The following is a 24603-nucleotide window of genomic DNA, read 5'->3' on the forward strand; positions in this document are numbered from 1 at the left end:
AAGTCTGCTTGGCCACCTTTCTGAGTGTTCTTAAACCCTTTTTCTGCAAGGTGTGTTAACCAATGAGGCATGCGTGAGGACTCAGAGTCAAACTGCCTGTGTTAAGGTCCTGGCTGCACTGTTGGCTGGTGGTGTATGCTGATCATATACAAACACCACTCCACCCTTCTAAATGCCCCCAAGACCCTTGGATCTCACTTCCTTCCCAATTTCCTTTACTTCCTTTCTTCTTCCTCCCTCCTCCCTCCCTCTCTTCCTTCTTCTTTTCCTTCCTTCTGAGTCCAATCAGTGCTGAACATATGCACATGGGCCTGGGGCCACCCACTGGGCCTAGGCAATCTACTAAGGCCCACATCACTTAAAAAAAAAAAAGTAACTTTCCTTTCTCCAGCAACCATCAACTGCCAATCGTTCTTCAAGTTATTATTTATTAATGTTTGGGGAGGTGGGCACAATTGTGCCATGGTACATGCATGCCACAGCACACATATGTAGAGGTCAGAGAATAACTTTGTGGAATCAATTCTCTTCTTTCACTTTTATGTGGATTCTGGGGATCAAATGGAGGCCAAGAGGTCAACCTCCTGAGCTACTGTGCCAGCCCTGAACACTTTTGGATGAACAACAACAAATCATTGAAGAAATCATGACAGAAATTTAAAAAGTCATATAAAATGAATAAAAAAATTCTTAAATAAAAAAATTAAAAAGTCTTAGAAACAAATGTAGATCACAGCCCTGCCCATCAGATCCTCTGGTATATGTCCAACATAGTCTGGGGAGGAAAGTTTATAGCTATAAATTATCACAGTAAAATCTCAGCAGGCTCTCAAATAAATAATCTATTATATGACTTAAAGCTCAGGAAAATAAGAAGCCAACCCAGTAGAAAGCAAGAAATAGTAGAAGCTGAGGTGGATGTAATGAAATAGAAAAGAAAAGGCTGTGTAGACTAATCAGAGTTGATGAGAAACTAAGGAAGATTGACAAATCCCTAGTCAAACTAAAGAAAGAAGAAGAGAGATTATCCAAATTAATACAATTAGACAGGAATAGGGAGAAACATAACAAAACAGTCTCTGAAGCGAGTATTAGCCAAATACCAAAACTGGATAAATATATAACAGCATGGAGAGTAGGTTAATAAGAACAAATATGCATAAAAATACCCCAATGCAGTTCACCATGTTGTATATTAAAATAAAAATTAGTTAAAACTGAAAGTCGGGGCTGGAGAGATGGCTCAGAGGTTAAGAGCACTGGCTGCTCTTCCAGAGGACCTGAGTTCAATTCCAGCAACCACATGGTAGCTCACAACCACCTATAATGCCCTCTTCTGGCCGGCAGACATACATACAGGCAGGACATTGCATAATTAATTAATTAATTAATTAATTAATTAACTAATTAACTAATTTAAAAAACTGAAAGTAATTCTTGTCCGAAAAGACTTCGAAGTACAAAGAGGAAGGACAGTTGGTTCAGAATGTGACTGAATACAAAGAAGACTGAGGTAGGCGATTGTGAGTTCAGGTCATAATGTGCTACACACAAAGACTGTCTCCAGCCCCATTGGATTTGGGAGGGAAAAACAAGGGGCAGTGAATGGAAGGGTTAGGATGGAGGAGAGAGAGGGAAAAATTATTTATGTTTTAATTAAAAGTGATAAATAAATTGTTTATTGTGAAAAATAAATGAAAAAAAAAGACTATCAAATACAAAGCTAGGCTGAAGGAAAGAGAGATTGATTAAGACCTATAAAAATTCAGAGGGGCAAAATTTTGGACATGAAGGATTAAAAGAACGGAGTTGAAGTTGGAGGAAGGAAAGAGTCGTGGCATGCAAAGAAGCCAAGGTAAAAGGCCTAGATATGAGCCTGAGCCTTACACACTAGAGGGTGAATGTGCTCACGTTGCTTTGGTCACCTTACAAACTGAGGACTCGGTTGCCTGAGTGAAAGATCTGTACCCACACTAGTCATCAGTTGTTACCAGTGTCTGTACTTGAGATAATTTCTCTAACACAAGTTTTCTTAACTGAAACTAATGATGCTTGAGATAGTCTTATGTAGGTAGGAAGTGTAGCAGGCTTCTACACGCTTGATACCAACGGCGTCAACCATCATCTAGTTCTAACAATACTACATCTCCAGACAGTGTCTACAGGGCTTGGGGGGATGTGGGGAGCAAATTTCTCCTGACTGAGATTCACTGCTCTGCTGGAGGGAGAACTTGATATCAGTTCCCTGGCCTCCCCATCTTTGAACAACTGTAACAGGGAAGGCTGCCACCTATGGCTCCCTTATGGCTCACAGAAAAGAGTTGTCGTTGAAATGGAAGGGTATGGATAGAAGATTTCTTAATAATAAAAAAAGAAAAAATGGAAGAGTAATCCTGACTAACTGGATAAGATGTCAAGGTAGGCACCCAAGAAATCAAATAAACTATTACTTTGTGAGGGGATTAAAGGTTTAACCACATACACTTGGCCCATGAAAGTTGGGTAAAGTTCAGTTTCAGTAAAGGTGCCATGGGGAAGTAGCCAGAGGCTGGCACATGGCCCTGGCTGTGCTTCAAAAATCAGGCTTCTGACCTTTGGTGATTTTTTTTTTGATGAAGTTAGAGCATATCATGATAAGTGAAATCTCTACTCCCTCCCTTCCTGACCACAAAGTCCTCATCTAACACAGAAAAGGTACTGTTAGTACCAAGGAAGTCATGCAACATCTGGCTTTAGTGTCAGATCTGAGACCTCCCTTATTGAAAGTTTAATGTTTTGATGAAAACCCACTTTCCAATTGGATATAGTAATAAACTGGGAATTATGATTAGTGTATTCTTTGTAAAACAGAGAGGCCATGAAAAGCAGTTCTACTCTCTTTTAGTTAGCACTCACTGTAGTTCTTGTATATGAAGAAAAGTAAATAGACTGTGCCCTCGAATAGCATGAGGAGAGAGGAAGGAGAACAAGGCCTTGGGGAAGTCAGGAGAAAGCTACAGAAGAAAGAGAAAGCTATGGTGACATTCCCTCTTCTCTAAACCCAGCTCAGCCTAAACCACCTGCCCTCTGTCCCCACAGCTGACTATAGTGTTTTATACCTGTCATCCCAGAACATGGTGGACTTAGGGAGGAGGATTAAAGGTTACATGAGTTTGAAGCTAGTGTAGACTATATTTAAATTTAAGTTTGGGTTAGCCTGCACTAGAAAAGGAGACACTCTTGAAAACAGTAAAAGCAAAGGCCTCCACTGATCTTCTGATTCAGAAGCATTTTCTTCTTCTAAATTCTCCTGCCCTTGTCTGCCTTCAAGAGCACTTTATCCATAGCTACTTACCCTGTGTGATCCCACCAGGATTTTATTCGACTGTGTATGTCACCTCAGTCTTCTCAGAAATATGAAGGGACGCAGGCCTTTCCCCATAGTACAGTTCCTGTGGCTCACTATGGACGCTCACTGAGGTCACCACCTCTCTCTTATCCAAACCCATGTCAAACAGGAGCAGATGAAGTCTCTTAGAGAAACCACAACGGCCACTTTCACCCTTTCTTTCAGCCCCCGTACGCACACATGTCAAAGATCTGTCAGTCACATGCAGGATCACTGAGCAGGTATAGACGAAGCAAAGTGGGGGGTGCTTGGGCTGAGTCACTGTTTTGAGAGGGATGTGAAAAACCCAGAGGCTCCTCCTATGCTGTAGAGAAGGGTCAGGCTGGAGACGATGCCTTCGGGAGAGCTGAGGACCATGTTCTTCCCATGGAAGGGCTTTGGGGAAGTGCTGATACTGGGAAGTGATATCAGTAATTGGACAATGAGCAACACAGTAGATCAAAAGATGCACCTAGCCACGGGAAAACCTCAGTGACGTAAGATAGACACCTAAGCAAAGATGTGCCTGTGTGCAGAGGTCTCTGCTGGAATTCCTGTCTTGAGCTAACCCAACTCCTCCCCACTTCTGAGCTTTATAGGACTTTACAGAGAAAGAGGTACACCTCCAAAGGTACATATGAGGTTGATGTCCTTGCAGGTCTGAATCACAGGAGAGGATCCGGACTCACAGAATAACAATAGATAAGAATGAAATGTGGCCTATCTTACCCCAAATGTTGTTCAATAGATACATACCTGTAGTTTAGAATTATGAGCCTTTGAAGATTAAACAACAAAATGTTCTTTTTTTTGTAGGTTTTTCTGTAAATACACAGGTCACATGTTGAACAATCTAACTGTATCTCTCAGACATTTCCTCCTGTTAAGTGTAGCAAGGACTTTTAGATGTTGAAAACACATAAGTCACATGATGTATCTTGTTTGCCAAATTTATTAAGTAGTGTAAGATTCTGGAAGTTGAACTGCATCTCTTCTCTTTCATGAGCCAGTTGCCATAGAAATAAAACCCTTCCTTATCCTACATTTTCTCTCCTAAATAATAAATCCATCCAGCATACTGTCTGTGAACAATGAACAGTGCACCATGCTTTGGCCAACAAGGTGATCAATAAGGGTCTGTCTCAGGATGTGGGACATCAAAAATGTAGAACATTCTAGCTGGGCATGGTGGCACACGCCTTTAATCCTAGCATTTGGGATGCCGAGTCAGGTGGATCTCTGTGAGTTCGAAGTCAGCCTGGTCTACAGAACAAATTCCAGAACAGCCAGAGCTGTTACACAGAGAAACTTGTCTCAAAAAAAATATTCTAGTTTCAGAACTTATTGGAATTTTAAAGAAAGTTTTGTGGGGGAAGAGAGTATCGGCAGCATCATTATTCTGCTTTTGGTCCCCTGAATTTACAAAGGGGGCATTATTTCTGGGTAGGTCATTGTCATTTGACTGCTCTGAAAAAGATCATCATGAAGTATCCCGAGATATCATGGAGGTTAGAGAAAACATGACCTCTTACTTGTAGACCTCTGCAAGTGTTTTGTTTTGTTTTGTTTTAACAAACAAGAATCCTCTTAAGGAGTAGTACCCTCTTAACTGACAAGGCATATCCACATGGTTGGGGCACCAGGTAGAGCCCTATTATGTCTTGGACAAAGAGACTGTGTTTCATTTCACTCTGAGTCCTTACTTGACTTTGGACTTAAGGACTCTGGCTGTGAACTAGGAGATGAAAGTACACACCTAAGTAAACACAGGGCTCCTTTCTGTCACTTCCTAAATAAGCTTTGTTCTTCACATCTTCTGCTCCCTCTGAGTTCCAGAAAGAGATCAGAGCAAAGCTGACATTAAACAATGAACTCACAGGTAAATAAGAATAAACTCATTTCTCTCTTGAACATGTATTTCTTCTGTTTTAAATGGGACCAAACTTGGCTTTCTTGTCACTATTTCAATCACTCCTGTCAATTTCTCCTGCCCAACCTTAAATTGTGGCCTCCAACCCTCTTCCAGATTCTCCAATGGACAGCTCCATTCGTTTATGTTAGTTTCAGCTTTAGTGGTACCTCCTCCAACCATGTTTTGTACTGCTTGTAGGATGCTACACCTTATCAATCAGTCACTCAATAAATCACCCATTGTTTCACTGGGTTTTGTGGGTATTTATTGATATTCCAGCAACTGCCATTCTGATAGCTCACAGTCACGGGCAGGTTAGTATTTTGATTTTATCATTAGAAACTGAGCTCAACAAAACCAAAGACCAAGACTGCTGTTTCTCTACAAAAACCGTGCAGTCTATACAGGGGGCAGATCACTGGAGATGGTCTTGAGCAATGTGCTCCTTGATAGATGGGTGCCTGGTTGGACAAATGGATGAAAAGTGCTACTTTTTTTCACCTGTGTATTTCTTCTTATGGCTTACTTCTTTTACTTTAATTAAATCTTCATTAATTTTAGATAATGCACAAAATAATGGTTTCATCATGATATTTTCATAATGCACATCATTGTTCTTATTGTTGTTTCCATTCCAAATGGTGTCCATACATTTGCCATGAAAGGAGAAGTGCCCTCTCTATGTATGAAATGGTATCATGCACACAAATATGGTTTCTTTATTTGAAGTAAAATGAGATTTGTCTTTCTGAGTCTGACTTATTTTACTTAACAATATCCTGCTGTTTCATTGATTTTGATATAAATTTTGTATTTTCATTCATTTTTAAGGCTGAGTAAAAACTTTCACTATATATGTGTATACCATGTTTTTAATATCCATTAATTCTGTTGATGGTCATCTAAGCTGAACCTATATCTAAGTTATTGTAAATAATGCCCCAGTAAGCACAGATATGTAAGAATCTCTGTGGCATTCTAACTAGGGTTCCCATCAGCTTGGTAGAGATAAGTCATGTGATATTTCTACTTTTATTTTGTTCAAAAATTACCATAGTGATTTTTACAGTAGCTGCACTTCAGTCATTGTAAAAATCATTATGGTAGTTAGAATTAATGGTTGTCTAATCCTAGAACTTATAATAGCTTGTGTACAGAGCATTGGAATGAAAGAAATAATGAATATCTAGGTAGAAATGAATAAAAGGAAGAATTCACTCACTATGGATGGCCCTTCCAAGATCCTTCAATTTTGGGAGAGAGCACACCGATATCTAGAAAAAGCCTTTTTACATTAATTATTTCACCAATTCATCTCCACAAAACTGCTTTATCTGAATTTCTAAATTAATCTTAATTCCCTGTTGGAAAAGATCCTTGTTGGTTTGTAGAATTCTGTTCCCCATAAGTCAAAAAATGCTTTGTATTGGTAGAGAAACATTGCTGAGGGCAGGTCGTTTGTGGATTTGTTAGTGACGCTGATACCAGTTTGTAATGTTTCAGTTACAAAGCTGTTCTCTGTGGGCTTCCCCCTTCTGTTCTGTCAACGTGGGATAAATGAAAACACACAAATACATTAAACAAATGAAATGGAATGAATGGTACCCGATTGACTTTTGATAGGAATGGCAGGTGCTCTAGTTAAAACATCTGTCATGGGTGCGGCACGAACACATGACACAGGGAGACATGATAGAGAAGGAAGGTGTCTGCAAAGGATGAAAGCAAAAAGAAATAGTGATAGGGGAAGGTGCCAAAAACCGCATCTTCACAAAGACTGAAACAACAGCAGTGCTAAGTGAAGAGACAGATGCATAAAAATGAGAACTGTAGATAAAGATAACAATTGTTTTTTGACATACACCTCTCCTATTTAGGGGTGGGGAAGGAGCGGTTCTGTGATTGGATTTGAGGCTCCCTTCACAAGAGGGAATTCATGCCTAGCATTATAAATCTACTCACAACCCCATGGCTGAGGATGTCTTAAACAGGGAAAACTCACAACTGTTGTTCAGCTAAATTAACTTGGTCCCAAATTGCCTTCTAAGTATTTAATATGTTCATATCCATAGACAAATTCCACCCCCAGCCTTGACTGAAGAAGCTTCTTCCCTTTGCAGTGAATGGTGGTGAACACAAGCACTCGCAGCTGCTCAAGGTGCTGAGAAAAAGTGACCGTTGAGTGCATATCGAAAACCTGGACATTTATATCGCCCTCTTATGGCAGGAAATATTGGGAAGAGGGGACAGAAAGAATGTGACAGCTGGAAGACAGGGAGAGGGGAAAATGATATCTTCTAGGCATGACATGGCCATTTCAATCATGATCTCATAATAGGTTTGGTGGCCTGCATAGGACCTGAACAAGACTGCCTATCACAGTTAATCATGCATCACGGCAGGGCTCACAGGGACATTATAAACTGTTAGTACTGATGGATTCTGGAGAAAGGACAGTTGTTATGTATCCACTAGTGAACCCACCAAGCTCCAGTGGATGTCTCCAAACTCAGGGTCCCATAGGTGATCCTGGTTAGACTCAGTGGATCACAAAACAAAACAAAGAGATAAGGATGTGAGAAATGGATCTGTAGAGAACAGGGGTGGAGAGTGAGGCAAGAGAGTATAGGGGTGAGCTTAATCAGAAGGCATCATATAAATTAATGAAATTGTCAAAGAACAAATTTAATAAAAGTGGTCATGAAGAAGGCCATGAGGCCTCAGCCCTACACAAAGAACTACAGGCAGCTAAGGAACACTGAGAACAGGAGAAATGGTCTCCAGGGAAGAGCACACCAATTGGTTATTCAATACCAGTGGTCAGCCCCAAAAATGTACATACAAGTAACACTATACAGACTGAGTAGGTGATATTTAGAAATATATATAAATATAAAATAATATAATTATATTATAATCTCAAGAAAAAAGTTTACAAAAAGAAATAAAGTACAGAGTTTTGTTATATTTTGTGTTCCAAGTTTATATGAAAGTGTGAAATGTGACTCACATCTAATTTTAGCTCCCAACACACTTCTTTCAATGAAATTACAATAGTGACTGATTGAACATTTAAAAATTATCCAACACAATGATTTCGGCAATGAGATTGATCATTGGGAGAAGGTCAGGGGCCCGAGAACAGTTGCTACTCGCCAGGGTCAAGTAAGGCAAGGAACGGGGACCCAGGAGATTGAGAGACTGACAAGACAAAATCTTGTGTCTGAGAACATGGATCAGCTAAGGACAGGGGACAAGTGACGGAACAAGGAAGAAGAAGAGAACAGTTGGCTGATGTACTAAAGAATTAAAGCAGCAGGAATAAGCGAGAGTGTCAGGAAGGTGTGTGTGCTGATTGTCCAGAGTGTGCTTTGCTGTGTGATGACTAGTGATGCTGCTCTTTCCATCAATCAGCAGAACAAGCTGCCAAGAACAAAGCTGACTTCTCCAGAAAGTGCACGTGAGCCCTCCTTCATGGGTCCTCACAGCTGGCTGCCCAAAGCTGAGTCTCCAACCTCCAGTCAAGTCAAGGCCTTGAGACGTAAATGGACCCTGCATCTCTGGTTGACCAGGACGTAGAGGGCTCCACGGGAACAATGAGGGACAATGAGGGGACCCACAAAGCCCAGGCACTTGTGCTTCTGATCTGAATTTTCTCTCTCCAGAAGCGACTTGCCTCAGGCTTCCCAATGGAGTTCAGAAACTGCAGGCGTCCAGCTTCCTTCACATGTGTGGGGCAGGTTTTATGTCTCGGCTGCTCCAAAACCACATTGCAAAGATGATTCAGTCACAGATTCTGTGCAAAGAGAGCTGGAGTCTTTGGAAAGAAATAAGGTGTGAGGTAACAGCAATGTCTGTCCTGTTCCCAGACTCCTGGAAGAGCTCAGATCCTGACACATGGTAGAGCTGGCCACTTGAAATGCCATTCAACACTTAACGGTAGGAGACATCTCGAGAGAACTCTTTCTCAGTGTTTTGCACATTTTCATGATAAAAGCATCCCAAAGGTCTCTAGAAGACAGACTGAGGGCTAGAATACAGTTCAGCGATATGATGCTTGCCCCGGCACCCAGTAAATAAATAAACCTGGCAGAGATGGCAGGCAATACTCTTGTCATAGTATCTCCAAGACGGTTGGCCCTTGCAGTGACTAATAAAATTTCACTTAAGATGAATAAGTGGGCCGGGCGGTGGTGGCGCACGCCTTTAATCCCAGCACTCGGGAGGCAGAGCCAGGCGGATCTCTGTGAGTTCGAGGCCAGCCTGGACTACCAAGTGAGTTCCAGGAAAGGCGCAAAGCTACACAGAGAAACCCTGTCTCGAAAAACCAAAAAAAAAAAAAAAAAAAAAAAAAAAAAAAAAAAAGATGAATAAGTGGGGCCGGTGAGATGGCTGGTGCCTACAGGTATGTGTGGCCAAGTCCAACCATGTGACACCTGAGTACCAACCAGTCCAACACCTGAGACACAGACCTCAGAAGGACAGAACTGACATAGTTGTCCTCTGACCTGCATTTGCGCACTGCAGCATGCGCATGTGCATGGGAGGAGGGGAGGGAAAAAGAGAGGGAGAGGGGGGAGGGAGGGAGAGGGAGGAATAAAGGGGGAGGGGAGAAAGGAGGGAGGGAGGAGGGAAGAGAGGGAGAAAGAAATGGGAGGGGAGGGAGGGAGGAAGGGAGGGAGGGAGGGAGGGAGGAGGGAGGGAGGAGGGAAGGGAGGGAGAAAGAAGGGGAGGGACGGGAGGAGGTGGAGGGAGGGAGGAAGGGAGGGAGGGAGGGAGAAAGAAAGGGGAAGGAGGGGAGGGGGTTGAGGGAGGGAGGAAGGGAGGAAGGAAGGAAGGAAGGAAGGAAGGAAGGAAGGAAGGAAGGAAGGAAGGAAGGAAGGAAGGAAAGGTAATATATTTAAGCTCAAAATATCTGGTTACTACCAGATCCATAGGCTCCCACTGAAATCCCTGCTCCTGCTTTATAATCTACAGAAAAAAGAGCCAGAGTAGGACAGTGGTGGTGCACACCTTTAATCTCAGCACTCAGGAGGCAGAGACAAGTGGATCTCTGTGAGTTTGAAGCCAGCCTGGTCTACAGAGCGAGATCCAGGACAGGCTCCAAAGCTACAAAGAAACCCTGTCTCAAAAACAAACAAACAACAACAACAACAACAACAAAAAGGAAAACGTGATTTAATCTATGTACACTGGATGTTTAATTTCTCCTTTTTCAAATGTTTTTGTTGATAGAATTTGCAAATAATTTCCCCTCGGAAAATTGTGTATACTATTTCCATGTTAATATCCCAAAGCATAGTGGCAAGACACTGTACATCTGAAATGCTGTAAAGCTCTTTGTTTATTGTTACTAATCGATAATTGAATGCAAATTATGTACAGTAATCTGTATATATTGATAGATGAACATATCCTGAAGTGTGTAACTCAGCCTAATTGATATAGTCATGACCTCACACATCACACTTCTATAGTGGAACAGTGAAGTTCTAATCTCAGTATTTTTCATGGAAATGTTCGACACAACATGAATAGGGCAGCATTTGGTACCAGCAAGTAGATGGCAGACACCCTGGAAAGTGACCGACCTTCACAGCAACAGTCCTGGAAAAGAGGTGACAACAATATTTCTTATAAAAGTGGAGTCTTTGGAGGAAAGAAAGGGACACTTAATGGATGGCATGCAGGAACCATACAGACCATCTGTGGCTTGAGGAAAGAGAAGGGTGTGGTGCCCTGTCCAGAAGAGGAGCACACCATCTCTCCCCTGCTGCCATGGCCTGTTCTAATGTTTATTTGTTTATTATCTTTAATCTTCAGGTAAATTTAATCTTGGTATTTTATTATTATTTTTATAGTTTTAAAAATAGAGTCAATTCTTAATCTGTAGTTCAGATAACTTGCTGTTAGCATTTTCTAGCACTACTGTTTATGAGGCGGTTTGTAACTGGGAGCCCTGGTCAGTTGATTTATAAATTGTAACTGGCTTTTGGTAGAATTTTTCTGTTTTCTACATATAAGATCATGGCATCTTCAGACACTGACAGTGTTCTGTCTTCCTTCCAGTATGGCTGCCTATGACTTTTCTGTGTATGGTCGCTGTGGGTAGGACTCCCACACTGTGACTAAACACAGAAAGTGGACATCTTTTGTTGCAAGATGTCATTGGCAAATTATAAGGAGTCTTTTTATATTGATATACATTTTTGAATGCATATTTCATTCCATGTTTTTATACTAAAGAATTGTTAACTTTAAAAAAATTATTATTGCCAGGCGGTGGTGGAAAATGCCTTTAATCCCAGCACTCAGGAGGCAGAAGCAGGCAGATCTCTGTGAGTTTGAGGTCAGCCTGGTCTACAAAGTGAGTTTCCGGACAGCCAGAACTTTTACACAGAGAAACCCTGTCTAGAAAAAAAAATTATTACATTACTTACATTTTTGAATGTGTTTATGTGGGGACACGCATATGTGTCTGCAAGCATGTGAAGGTCAGAAGACAATTGGTGAGAGGCAGTTCTCTCCTTCCACTTTGTGGATAACACAGATGAAAACTCAGGTCTGCAGGCTTGGTGGCAAGCATCTTTAGTCACTGAACTCTCTTGCCAGCCCACAAAAGTGTTCTTGTTAAGTTTTACATGATGTCCCTTCTTCACCGATAACGAGGATGAAGGGGGTTTTCTTCTTTGTCATGCTGCTGCAGCATGATGTGTCGTGATCTGGACAGGCTGAGTCATTTCTGCAACACTGTGGCTGACAGTGGATAGTCTTTCCATTGTGCTGTTGGCCTTTGTTTGCTGGAATTTTGATGAGGATTCTTACAAGTATTTCATGGAGGATACTAGAGTTTTGTGGGTTTGATTGTGTGTGTGTGTGTGTGTGTGTGTGTGTGTGTGTGTGTGTGTGCGCGCGTGCGCGCGCGCCTTTGTGCAAGTTTGGATCAGAGAAATGCTGGCCTCATTTTGTTTTAGGAACAATTCCCTATGATGCAGTTTTGGAATAAAATAACAGTAAATAATCTTAGTTTTCTAAAGGTTTGATAGAATTCAGTAGTAAAGCCATTTTGTTCTGGTGTTATTATTCTTGTTTTTGGAATTTTTTGTTACATATATATTCCAATCGCAAATTGTTGTCTATTCAGGTTTTTTAAATTTTTTCATAATTCCATCTTGATAGAGTATATATGTTCAGAAATGGCTCCTGTATTCTGTGTTATCACATATGTTGGCATGAAGTTGATCATAAGGACCCCTGCCAAATCTTTTTTTTTTTCTTTCTATGGTATAATTGGTAATGGCTCTCTTTTCATTTCATATTTTCTTTCAGATTTTTTCCACTTTTTCTACATTAGTCTAGATGTGCATTTGTCTAGTTCATAGTTTTAAAAAACTGTCTTGTTTCATTGATGTTTTCTATGCTTTCTACTCTATATTTTTTCTTTCTCTTATTCGGTGTTTCCTTCCTTAACTAACTGGGAGTTTATTTTATTTTTGTTTCCAGTACATTGAGGTTACTTCTTTCATATCTTCCTGATCTTCTGATGTAGTTATATGCTAGGATTTGGATGAGTGTTGGCAAGGTCCAAATGCAAAGCTCTCATTTCCAGGGCTGATATTTGGAGGTTCTGTGCCCAAGAGAATGTCATTCTGTTGTCAAGAAGCCACTTGTGTCTGTTGAGAAGGAGAGAACTCAAGTGTAATAATCAAAAGCTTAAAAGTAAACTGAAACTTCACAAATTGCTTCCTGGGGAATGTGAAAGGTCACCTAAAGGAACAGTGATGTTCCTGTGAGGCTGTTCTCCTGGGCTCCAGCCCAACAGGATGGAGGGAGGTGAGGGGATCAGCCCTCAATGATGCAGAAGGAGGGCCTAAATCAGGCCTCATGAGCTGCCATGTGCTTGAAGGGCGGGACCAGTAAGTCTCACCAAGTATAAATATCCCTGGTCCCCAGGGGCTCTGGTAGAGTCCATTTGCTCACCCTTTTTGAAGTCTCTAAACAAACTGAGCACCATGAGGCTGGTCCTGTGTTTTGTGCTGGTCATCCTGGCTCTTTGTTGCTATGAAGGTGAGTATCATTTATGATCAATTCAGCCACAGCTCCTGGTAAGTTTACCTCTTTGAACAGTTAGTAAATGTATGTGTGGTAAGGTTGAGGACAGGGAAAGACAATCTAAAATTTCTTCCAACCTCCTAAAAGCCCAGATACATTCAACTAATTTTCTCCTACCTCAGAAGCTTGGTGGGGGGTGAGGGGGAAGGAAAAGGCCATTATCAACAGAATTGAGGAAATGTTTTTTATTAGAGGGATTTTGTTGGTTGTGTTATTTTTCAGTTTATTGTCTTTGTATCTGGGAAGGTGACTTGAGAGAGCTCTGTTCCACAGTATTTTCCAAGTCTGTGAGTAATACATCTCAAATCCCTCCACCAGACTCTGAGGATAAGCAGGCTCTTGTAGTCTGTCCAGTTGGTTTTCTGGGGGATCCCACCAATAACAGGGATAGAAACGGTGCAGTCATTACCACTAAGATGTCCATTTTTCTAAAATTAACTATTTTTTTTGCAAACAATCCATTTGTGTGTAAACAGAACATTCCTACATACTCTGTACCTTCAAAATGAACCAAATTTCATGGGTGTTACCCTCTTTCCTTTCTGCATCCCCTCCTGTCTGCCTTACTGCCCCTCATCTGAAAGCCTACATGTCCCTACAGTCTGATGGAATCTGCTTGAGGCCCATATCAGACAGTTTAGGCACCCCGTAAGGATAGCATTGTCTTGTCCTTGGGAAAACTGGGTCTGGTGGCACATCCCTGTGATCCAAGCTAAGTGAAGCTGAAACATGAGAAACTTTGGTCTGAGGCCAGCCCAGGCCACCTCTGGAGATTTGTAGGGTTTTTTGTTTTGTTTTATTTTGTTTTGTTTTGTTTTTAAAGAGTCTTGAAGGGAATGTAGAACCTAGATTAGGAAAGTTGAATTCTTTAGTTCTACTCAAACATTCATCATCGATCTTTAGAACCATAAGGTGGGTGTCCGCTTCCCCTGTCACTTTTCCTAGAAGTAAATCTGAGCATCATTGTGGAAAGGCAAAGCTTTTCACAGTTCCCAGATATACTCTGGTGTGTATCAAAATAGATCAACTCAGCCAGGTGGTGCTGGCACATGCCTTTATTCCCAGCACTCAGGAGGCAGAGGCAGGCAGATCTCTGAGTCTACAGATTGAGTTCCAGGACAGCCAAGGCTACACAGAGAAACCCTGTCTCCAAACAAACAAACAAACAAAGAAACAATAACAACAAAAAAACTGATCAACTCTTGCCACCTTAGCTTTTTACCGTGGACTGTACTTGATGCCGTGACCTAATTCCATCAATTCCAAAATCTCACCTTTCCTACACAGAAGCTGTCTGCTTGGCTTTTACTTTTCCCATCTCTTGTAAAATTCTAACTCTGTTATTTATGTCAAAGTTAGGATGACTCAAAAATTCCTTTTTGCAACTATCTAAGAATCATGAAAATGCTACTCAAGATGCAGTCAAACCTCCAACTTTTAATGCTAGAAAAGGGAATTCCAGAAAGCCATAGAAGCTTGGAAAGTTGTAAATGCGGATTGAAACACAGAAACAGAGAGAGTCAATAATAATCTTTCTTCAGTCCCTTGCTGTGTGATCATGAGGACTTCATGCTGCCTTGCTTCAGAGCCATCACAGGGTTGAGCCATAATACTGGTTATCCTGTCCAGTCTGAAGCCTTAAGTCAGAGAGACTCATGCCAAAAGAATTAATTAAAAAGGAAAAGTAACTTTGATTAACTGACTTCTTCCTCCTCACATTTTCCAGCTAATGCTAAAGTCTGTGAAGCTGTTATGCGTGAAAGCACGATCTTCATAATGAAGAGCGAGAAAGATCTGGAGGAGGAACTTAAGAGATATGATGCACCTCCAGAGGCTGTGCAAGCTAAACTGGAAGTGAAGAAATGTATAGACAAGAACTTGAATTTTTTTCACAAAATTGGAGTAGCAGCCATATTGGTAGGCCCATTTTGCTTTCTATACTCAGAAGGCCACAAATGAAGTTGGCCTGACATTCTGTAGGGAACACATGGATGGGGTGAAGCACGGGAATTACAGGTCATCAGTGACAGGCTGGTTCAGGAATACACTGCTGATTTGAATTCAGTTATAACAGTGCCTGGGATAAGTGCCTCCTTCTAGAGTTCCACCCCAGGTGTAACACTCCCATGGCATCCTAACAAATGAAAAGGGCCCTTTGAAGGGAAGATTCGGGGATAGCTCTATTGTCAATCTACTGGGAGCTTTGCTAAGTTGACAACCGCATCATGAATGGATTTTATCTCTATTGAATGCTGTGGAGAGTGTTGGCGGATGGAAATCACACTGATGGGAAGGAGGAAGCTGGAGACAACCTCCTTAAGAGCAAAATCCTGGCAGGATGCATTTCTCCGCCACCTTTGCTGGCCCTGCCAGAAGCCTGCGAACCTCCTGTTTCCGATACTCCTTACCCACTTCTGCCCTTGGCCCCCCGCCGGGTACCCCACTGGAATGAAAGTAGAGTTCACAATTCTAAATCACCAGAGGAAGTTACACCTGGGAAGTCGTGACCCATTTTGTCCCCTGCTGATCACAGAGACAAAGGGGCTTGAGCCACACCTGAGTCCACTCAGAGTGTATTGGACTGAATTTGGGAAGAGTTTCCGTTAATATGCATTATTTGATGTAGTTTCCCCAGAACAAGTCAGTACTTCCCCCCAGCACACTTTGCGGGTCTTTCCAAAGTCTCTTCCACGGAGCACTGGTTTGTTCACATTTCTTCTCCTGGAGCTTCCTGACTCTCCTCACCTTTCCTCTCTTGCTTCCTGTTTATTTCCAGGGAGAAGTTGGAGTCAAGTGTCTTGTAAAATCTTGAAATGGCTCTTCCTGCTCTCCATTGGTTCTCACGGATAAACTGACTTTTCCTTGCCCGATGTAGAGGTTTCAACGTCTTGCACTAATAAATTACTCTCCCTGCATGTTAGCATCTGTCTGTTGTTAGCCTCGGTCTTGGGTCTTGCACTGAATGGGTTTTGATTTTAAAAAAAAATGGATTTTCAGCAATGGTAATAAGTTACAGAGATAACTTCCTCAGCCATAGATTTTTGACCAGGTTTACTATAAGAGACATGAATTCCCTCCTGTGGAGTCGGCCTCATTATAAAAAGAGAAAGAGAAGACAAGCTATCAATATGACAATCAAGCCTGGGGACCAGGCATCTGGAACACTAGTGTTTGGTCAAGCATCGTCTTGCACTGCCCTGCAAGTAAGTTTCTCATTTCTGTAGCCATAAATGAAAATGACCACAGATGATAACAAACATTGGCCTCTCCTGTGGCCACTGTACTAAACTGTCTCATTGCTACCCTGTACAACTTGCCAGTCACTGCCTAAGTAATCCAACTCAGTATCTTCCCCCATCCAACCCATGGTACTACTTAGGACAAGCTCCACATTCTGAATGAAAATCTCTGGCTGTCATAAGCTTTGTTGAAGTCGATCCACCATGCTCTCCATTCCTTAAAGCAACACAGTGCAACTTATGCAAGCTTGTGTCCTAATCATATTAATTTATAATTTCCCTCCTATGTCTATCTGAATATTTCCGAGTTTTCTACCCCAGTCAAGCAGCCATGGCTTCAAACCACGCCAGGGCATGGGAAAAAATGAGAAAGAAAGAAAAGAGGGTTTTAGCAATGCCTACGGTCCTAAACTTGATCCACATCCTCAAGTCTGATGGGTACTTGCTCTCTAGGACAATACAACCACGCTTCCGAAAGTTCAGGTTCCTAAAATCCCTGCCTTTTATTACTGACCAAGTAAACAAAGAAAAGCAAGAACTCTTCTGAGAATGGGATACAACTGCCAGCAGCACTAACCAAAGAGCTTACACCGGCATAAATGTTAAGTAAAGCTGACGTCCTAACTGCATTACGGCTAGTGGGAAAGAAACTGAGATAGAATGTTCACGTGAAAAAGAATGGTAGACGCTAAAACCATTGTGTGCAACACAGAAGTCAAATCTTAAGGTGACAATTGAAAAATAGAATGGAAAAAGAAAAAATAGAAGGAAAAATTTCCAGAATTAAACCACATGAAATTGAAAAAGCCACAGAAACCCACTCCTTCTCCACACCTATCATATATTTGGGTGATATGGAGAAATTCTATGTAAGGAAAAAGTCTTTCTTCCACAAAAAAAACAAAACAAAACAAAACAAAACATTAAGTTGTCTCAAAGTAGAGGGAGTGAAAGTAAGACCTAATAGAGAGACTTCTGGGTAATATGGCAGACAAAAAGCTGCTTCCTTGTAACTCTGTCAAAGAGAGGAGAAATGGGGGGGGGGGGCGGTGGGATTCGCCAAGGGTGGTAGCCTACGCCTTGAATCCCCATACAGTTCTCTGGAGGCAGAGGCAGGCAGGTCTCTGTGAGTTCCAGCCCACCCTGGTCTATAAAGCAAGTTCCAGGCTATCCAGGGCGACATAGTGAGATCCTGTCTCAGAAAGAGGAAGAGAGGAGAGAGAGAAAGGGCCTCATTACAGAAAGAGAAGACACGGGTCGGAAACTCGCAAGGGTAGTGACAGGGTCCTTGAAAAGATGGCAAGTGGCAATAAAGAAGCTAGCAAATAGTGCTGCTATGAACATAGCTGAGCATGTATCTTTGAGGTAACCATGGAGGCTATATATATAGCAGGGGGGACCTAGGATGACTGTGGCTTATAATAAGTTTTGGTTTTACTCAATTACTGAGCAAGCATCAATGAAACATTTCACTATTAAGATAAGAATACATACTGTATCAAGCTGATAATAGAAAAATAAATGAAAAATTTAAATAAAAAAAGAAGGTAGCAAACCGGTCCCTCCGCCGCACGGTGGGGGAATTGCAGCTGTGAGGTGCCACCACCAGGAAAGCAGGCAGCCCTGTGAAAGGAGACTCAGAGTCCTACACTCAGGAAAAGCCCGAAGCCTCACAAGCTTCCAAACCAGGTGCAAGTCAGCGTGACTGAGAAATGCAGGGCCTCACTACCTTGAGAGGGAACCCCTCATTTGGAAGCTGACTTAAGGGAAGGGTCTGAGAATGGGGGGCAGGGAGGAGTCTGGGAGAGTGAACTCAAACTGTCTTTCTTTCTACACTTAGTAGGTCAGTTTTTTGTTTGTTTGCCTCCCTGCCTGCGTGGGGTGATGGTAGCTGTTTTAAAACAATCTTTTATTTTTGTTTTTTCCTTCTAACATTTGTCTAATTTTGGATTTGAACTTTCTCATTACTGGGAACTATTTTTTTCTTTTCTTTATTTTCTAATATCTTACTCAACATAACATTTTTAATTTATTCTTTGAAAATATCTCACTTTGGCAGGAGGACCAAAATTTGAGCCAAGTATGGGCTACACAAGATCCTGTCTCAAACACCCTGACCATCATAGTACATAATCTGGATCTGTAATGAATATATTTTACATCAAAACAAATACTGGGGCTGGGGAGACAGCTCAGTCAGTAAAGAGTCTGCTGCACAAGCTGGGACAGGGCTAAATGTGGATCCCCAGCACCCACATAAAGCTACTTGTGACAATGAAAAAACTTGTAACCCTAGCACTGGCAGGGCAGAGACAGGCAGAACCCCAGAGCTAACTAGCCAGCCAGCCTAGGCAATTGGCGAACACCAGGTTCCTTGAGAGATGGGTGAACAGTTAAGATCACTTGCTGCTCTTACAGAGGACCTGGATTCATTTCCCAGCACTTACGTTGGATGTCCCACAACTACCTGTAATTGCAGCTCTAGTGACCTCTTCTGTTCTCCCTGGGTACCTGCACACACACACACACACAAACATATACGCATAAACAAAATCTTAGGGAAAAAACTGAAAATAGATCTACCACATGATCCAGCTATACTTTCTTTTTTATTGTTTTTTGGTGTTGGGGGCTGAGCTTACAGCCTCAACACCATATCTGCAGCCCCAGCTAACCCAATTCTGAATTATATTTTAAAAGAAAAAATGAAATCAATGCCCTAAAGAGACACCAGCACATAAATACTTGTTGTAGCACTATTCAGAATAACTAAGATATGTAGCTACAGATATAACTAAGATACATAGGCTAAGTGACTATCAATGGATAAATGAATTAATAAAATGTGTCATATGAACACATGGGATATTATTTGGCCATAAAGAAGGGTGAAATTACCGAGCAGTGGTGGCATAGGCCTTTAATCCCAGCACTCAGGAGGCAGAGCCAGGTGGATCTCTGTGAGTTCCAGGCCAGCCTGGTCTACAGAATGAGATCCAGGACAGGCACCAAAACAACACAGAGAAATCCTGTCTCAAAAAACAAACAAACAAACAAACAAAAAAGTGGTACTAGAGGACATTGTGTTAAGTGGCATAACCCAGACACAGAAAAAGCAAAAACAAAAACAAAAACAACAACAACAAAAAAAGTACTGCATATTCTCTATCCCATGAAGAAGCAAACAGGAAAGGTGATGTGAATACAAAAGAAACTGGAGATGGGAAGGGTGAGGGTGGATAAGGAAGACTGAATCTGATCAGTATGTCACCATCCTGAGCCCCCAAATCGCTGACAATGTATTGTTCTGTCAATCAAGTGGCCCTTGCTTACAGCGATTAAAGCCTGGATGCTTATTACCCCGTGCCCCCAGCTGTCAACTACCAAAGTATCACACGCCGCCATCAGCAAGCTAAGAGGAGGGACTCCAGGCTGCCTCTGTTTGGTCCTGGTGCCATGTCAAGACTCCAGATGACCTAGGGATCCTTCTAATTTCATTATAACAATAAAAGCATACCCGCCAACGCTATGACCCAGTGCAGCCATGCCCAAAGGAGGAAAGAGAATGGGTAGCACCCTCCTTCCCAAGACTCTTGTCTGCGCCTGTCACTCAGTTTGCGTGTTCTTCAACTCAGCACTCTGAGCAGCCTTGGCAGCAGGCAGGAGAACGTCCAATGGCCAATGAACAGAGAGGAGAGGCTCGGTGTCGAAAGACACCTCCTCCCCAAGCAGGTCTAGGGTTTGAATTCTTAGGGCTTGTTTCTGAGGAGTGCGGTATGCATATTGTCATCTGTGTGCCACCACGTCTGGCTATTTTATGTTGCCTTTTTTTTTTTTTTCAGAGCTGAGGACCGAACCCAGGGCCTTGAACTTGCTAAGCAAGCGCTCTACCACTCAGCTAAATCCTCAACCCCTTTTTAAAACAATTTTAAAACTGCCCCTGTGGAGCTGTTTCTACTCTGATGAGGCCCAGCCTTGCTATGGCCCCACCCAGAGCATGAATTCCTAGCATGTCCACAGAAACTCAGTGTTCCTTCTCTGCCGTGGCAATAAGCTATGCTCACTGGGCAGCTCACAAATGTCCAAATTACCTGTTTCATTCATTCGAAGAGCCATTGCCCCAGACTTCCGGGGATTAGTGGGGAGAGGTGTTTGCTTGTCTATTCATTTTGTTTGAGAGTTCTAAACTGCATGTTCTTTAACCAGCAAGCACTCATTAAAATCTTGAGAGCTGAGCGCTGTGCTCAGCTTTTTGGTACCATCAACACAAGAGTGCAGCTCTTGTCTCAAAGAGGGGAAAGAAATAGTGACAGGGCCCAGGAACACAGATCTGGGCTGTCCCAAATTCCATATTCCAACATGGAAACAGTTTCATGACTTTGCAGTAACAAAACAAGGACAGGCATAATCACGCCTTTCAGATGCACTAGTTGTTAGTTTTTCGGCTGCGTTGTGTTCTTACCCTGCAAGGAAATGCCACGAAACACGACAGAATCCGCTAACAAGAGTTTTATTAAAGGTAAAGGGACAGAGAGTGAACAGGCCTGTGGGAAGCACGTGTGTGGAGAAGAAGGAGGAAGAAGAAGAAGAAGGAACCGGGAACATGGCGCCGGATTTTAAAGGCTGGGCGTGGACAGATCAGCGTCACTACTACACGCAAGCACGTAGATCACATGGCCACGTTGCGCGCCTACGTAGCCAATGGAACGTCACGGATCTTGGTCACGCAAGATGCCCTGACCCGGAAACGGCTATCCTGACCTGGAACTGGCTAGGTGGAAGTGTCTGTTGGGCATATGCAAACACGCCCGACCGTGGGGGCGTGTTGTAAACCTTTCATCCCTGACTCTTCCTTTTTTAAAAAAGAAAAAAATTGTGGTTGCCTGGGTATGGGGGCGATGTTTCTCTCAAAGACTGCTTCCAGCTGAATAGTGGGCGTTGGTTGGCTCTTGGGGGGCAGGGGGATGAGAGGGTATCTTGTGAAGTCCTGGGATGTTGGTGAGCAGGTCCTGGAATGAAGTTCTGCCATCCCCTCGTTCTGCGGCTGTCTATCCGTGCTGTGGCTGGGAACCCTCCGTGCTGTGGCTAGGAACCTTCTGTTTGACAAGATACTGTTGACATAGAAAAGGCTTAGAGAGAAAGAACCATTATTACTTTATTTTGGAGTTGGCATTTGTCTGAGGTAGATCTGGCCTGTCCAGATAGAGACATGTGATATTTACCTGAGGTAGATCTGGCCTTAGTACTCTGCTTAATTTCTATCTGAGACAAGCCTTATTAGAGGTAGTTTATTTAAGGCACCTGTTTCCCTTATTAGGTTAGCATTTAGGAAACGCAGGTGATCAGTTGCTGAGTATCGAACAATGATAGATTATTGTATTACATTATTCCTTACCGCCTGGATATTTTTGATGGTCCTTTTTGCCTCCGGCTCTGTGTGTCTACCTGAGAGACTGGTAGGGGAAAGGAATTGTTAGTCAGAAGAGTGAGTGGCTAGGAGGAGAAGTAAAGGAGCTGCTGGCGCGTCTGGGATGAGGCGAATGTGTGGAGCAAAAGAAATGGACACTCCTACCTTAGCTAGAAGATCCCCCCCCATTAAAGGTACAGGGCAGCTTGGCACCACTAAGAATGTGTGTGTGAGAGGGATGCCTCTGAAAATGCAACTGAGTGGTGGTGTCTGATGAGGTAGATAAGGCTGTCCCCAACCCCGACAATAGGGAGACGAGCAGGAGAGGTGGGCCTCCAAAACTCTCTCAGGACAGAGTAGGTAGCTCCGGTGTCCAAAAGGAACGAGATGGGGCTGCCCATTGACCTTTATAATTACCCTAGGTTCCCTGTGTGAGATGGGAGTGGCCGGGGCAGAAACCAGGCAGCAGCAGTCCTCGCTGTAAGCCAAGCCTACAAAGTCAGCTGGAGGGTGGTCTTCATCTGGCGTTCCTATGTCGCTTGGGACATTAGGACAGTCAGCTGACCAGTGACCCTTTTGGTAACAGTTTGGACAAGGCTTTGTTGGTGCCCTTCGTGGGCCGGTGGTGCAAGCCTGGGCCCAATGGCCTTCTCTCCCACACTTGAAGCAGGGACCAGATGGCTTTCGGGGAGCCGGTTGGGCAGTGCTTGCCAGCATCTGGCAGCTCCTTTTATGGGCTTTTTCATCTCTACCATGGAACACCTTAAACGCTATCACCAGCACATCTGCCTGTGGAGTTAGAGGGCCGTTCTCCAAATGTTTAAGTTTATCCCTAATGTTAGGGAAGCTCTGTGAGACAAACTGGGTTATTAGCAGCTGCCTGCCCTCAGGGCTCTCTGGGTCTAAGCTAGTGAACTGAAGTAGAGCCTTGGTGAGCCGCTCTAGGAAATGAGACGGATTTTCGTCTTTATCTTGAATAACCATTTTTAGTTTCTCATAATTTACTGGTTTTAGGGCAGCCTTACGGAGACCTGTCAGGAGACAGGTAATAAACCTATCTCTGGCTAGACAGCCACCCTGGGTGTTATAATCCCAGTGTGGCTCTCGGTCAGGAACCGCCTCAGCTCCTGGCGGGTGTGAGAGGTTAGTTTGATGAATTTCGTCTGCATGAATCCTAGCCTGCTCCCAAACCCGCCTGCGCTCCTCAGGAAGTAAGTTATTAGAAAGTATCATGAATATATCATGAAAGGTGAGACTATAAGATTGAGTTATATATTGAAACTGTTTAATAAAGGCAGCAGAATTAGAAGTATAAGAACCCAGCTTACTTTCTATCTGAGAGAGTTCTGCTAGAGAGAATGGAACATGAACTTTAATCAGTCCATCCACACCAGTCACCTCTCGCAAAGGGAGAACAGTGGAAGGTTTTGGATGGCTGGAATCAGGCAATTTAGCAGCCCGAGAGCGGGTGGTAGGAGGAGTGAAGTTTGGAGCTAGGGCAGGGCCTTTGGAACCGGCCGCTGCCGAGGAAGGAGCAGCTTTAGAAGAAGAAGAATCTGGAAGGGGAGCGGAAGGAACGGTTTTCTAGGAGTTGGAGCTGGAGGTTGAATAGGTGGAGGTTCGTTAGCAGGATCTAGAGTCAGAGATTCCGGAGTCAGAGAATCCTCCGGTTCAGGCATAGCCAGGAGCATATGAGCAGGAGAGAAGGAATCCAGAAGAGACGGTTTAGCAATGAGAAAGAAAAAATGCTATAACACAGGGCAACTCTTTCCATCTGCCTGAGCGCTGACAGTAATTAGATAATTCCCGTAAAATATCGGGATCTAAGGACCCGCTCGGCGGCCATTTTTTGTTGTTTTCTAAAGCATACTTTGGCCATTTTTTAGAACATAGACGAGTTAACTTAGGAATCTTTATGTAAGGCATTAAACTGAGAGGTTTTAAAGCTTCAACAAGACAGCCAGGGTTGGAAGCCTTGTTTCCCATGTCTGCAGCGGAGAGGCAGAAAAATAAAAAAGATAAAAAAACAAACTTGATCCGGAGCCAAGGCCCCAGGCGTCCCCAAGGCCAAGGACGGATCCCGGGCACAAGCCGCTCCTTGGCTCGTCAGCCACAGAAGCGGGGGCCCCTGCCGCGTGAGGAAAGGATTCCCCGGGAATCCGGACAGCGTCTGCCGCTTCGTCAAGTCAGATGAACGTGTCGGCCCCACGTGGCCCCCAGGACGCACCCAACGGCGGTGGTCCCAACGCGAGAAATATCTCAGGCTGCAGACGTGGGAGAGGGCTAGAAATCTGAGGCCTGCGATAGGGGCCGACCGCAGCCAATGAAGACCGTGGCCGGGGGTTCCCCCGGTCTCAAGAATACTTGTGAGGTACCGGTTGTTCTCACAGATTCAGGAAACCGTTTACACTGGCCGAAAAATGGGGGGGGACTCACCAATTGGAGAAAGCGGTGTTGCATGGAATTTCTGCGGTCAGGCGAAATGGAGAGCGGTCTGTCGCGTACGGAGCAGAGTGTTGCAGTCCCCGGTTACGGGTTTCCAGGCGCAGGGCGCCCGGAAGCGCCC

The 24603-nt window shown here is 43.3% G+C and overlaps 2 protein-coding genes across 2 annotated transcripts; one reads left to right on the forward strand and one right to left on the reverse strand.

Annotated features, from left to right (window-relative positions):
* The first annotated feature begins 13288 nt into the window (after nt 1–13288).
* Nucleotides 13289–17065, forward strand: Scgb1d4 (secretoglobin family 1D member 4). Its single transcript, XM_052760100.1, has 3 exons — nt 13289–13346; nt 15118–15308; nt 16952–17065. The coding sequence occupies exons 1-3, from the start codon at nt 13292–13294 to the stop codon at nt 17063–17065; spliced, it is 360 nt and encodes a 119-aa protein (XP_052616060.1). The 5' UTR covers nt 13289–13291.
* A 4061-nt stretch (nt 17066–21126) lies between these two features.
* LOC128125544 (uncharacterized) lies at nt 21127–23776 on the reverse strand. Its single transcript, XM_052763052.1, has 2 exons — nt 22026–23776; nt 21127–21741 (listed from the first exon to the last, which is right to left on the reverse strand). The coding sequence occupies exon 1, from the start codon at nt 23268–23270 to the stop codon at nt 22104–22106; it is 1167 nt and encodes a 388-aa protein (XP_052619012.1). The 5' UTR covers nt 23271–23776; the 3' UTR covers nt 21127–21741; nt 22026–22103.
* Between the last annotated feature and the right edge of the window lie 827 nt (nt 23777–24603).

This window comes from Peromyscus californicus, unplaced genomic scaffold (genome assembly GCF_007827085.1).
Source record: "Peromyscus californicus insignis strain IS unplaced genomic scaffold, ASM782708v3 Scaffold_4__1_contigs__length_199733344, whole genome shotgun sequence".
NCBI classification, from domain to species: Eukaryota; Metazoa; Chordata; class Mammalia; order Rodentia; family Cricetidae; genus Peromyscus; species Peromyscus californicus.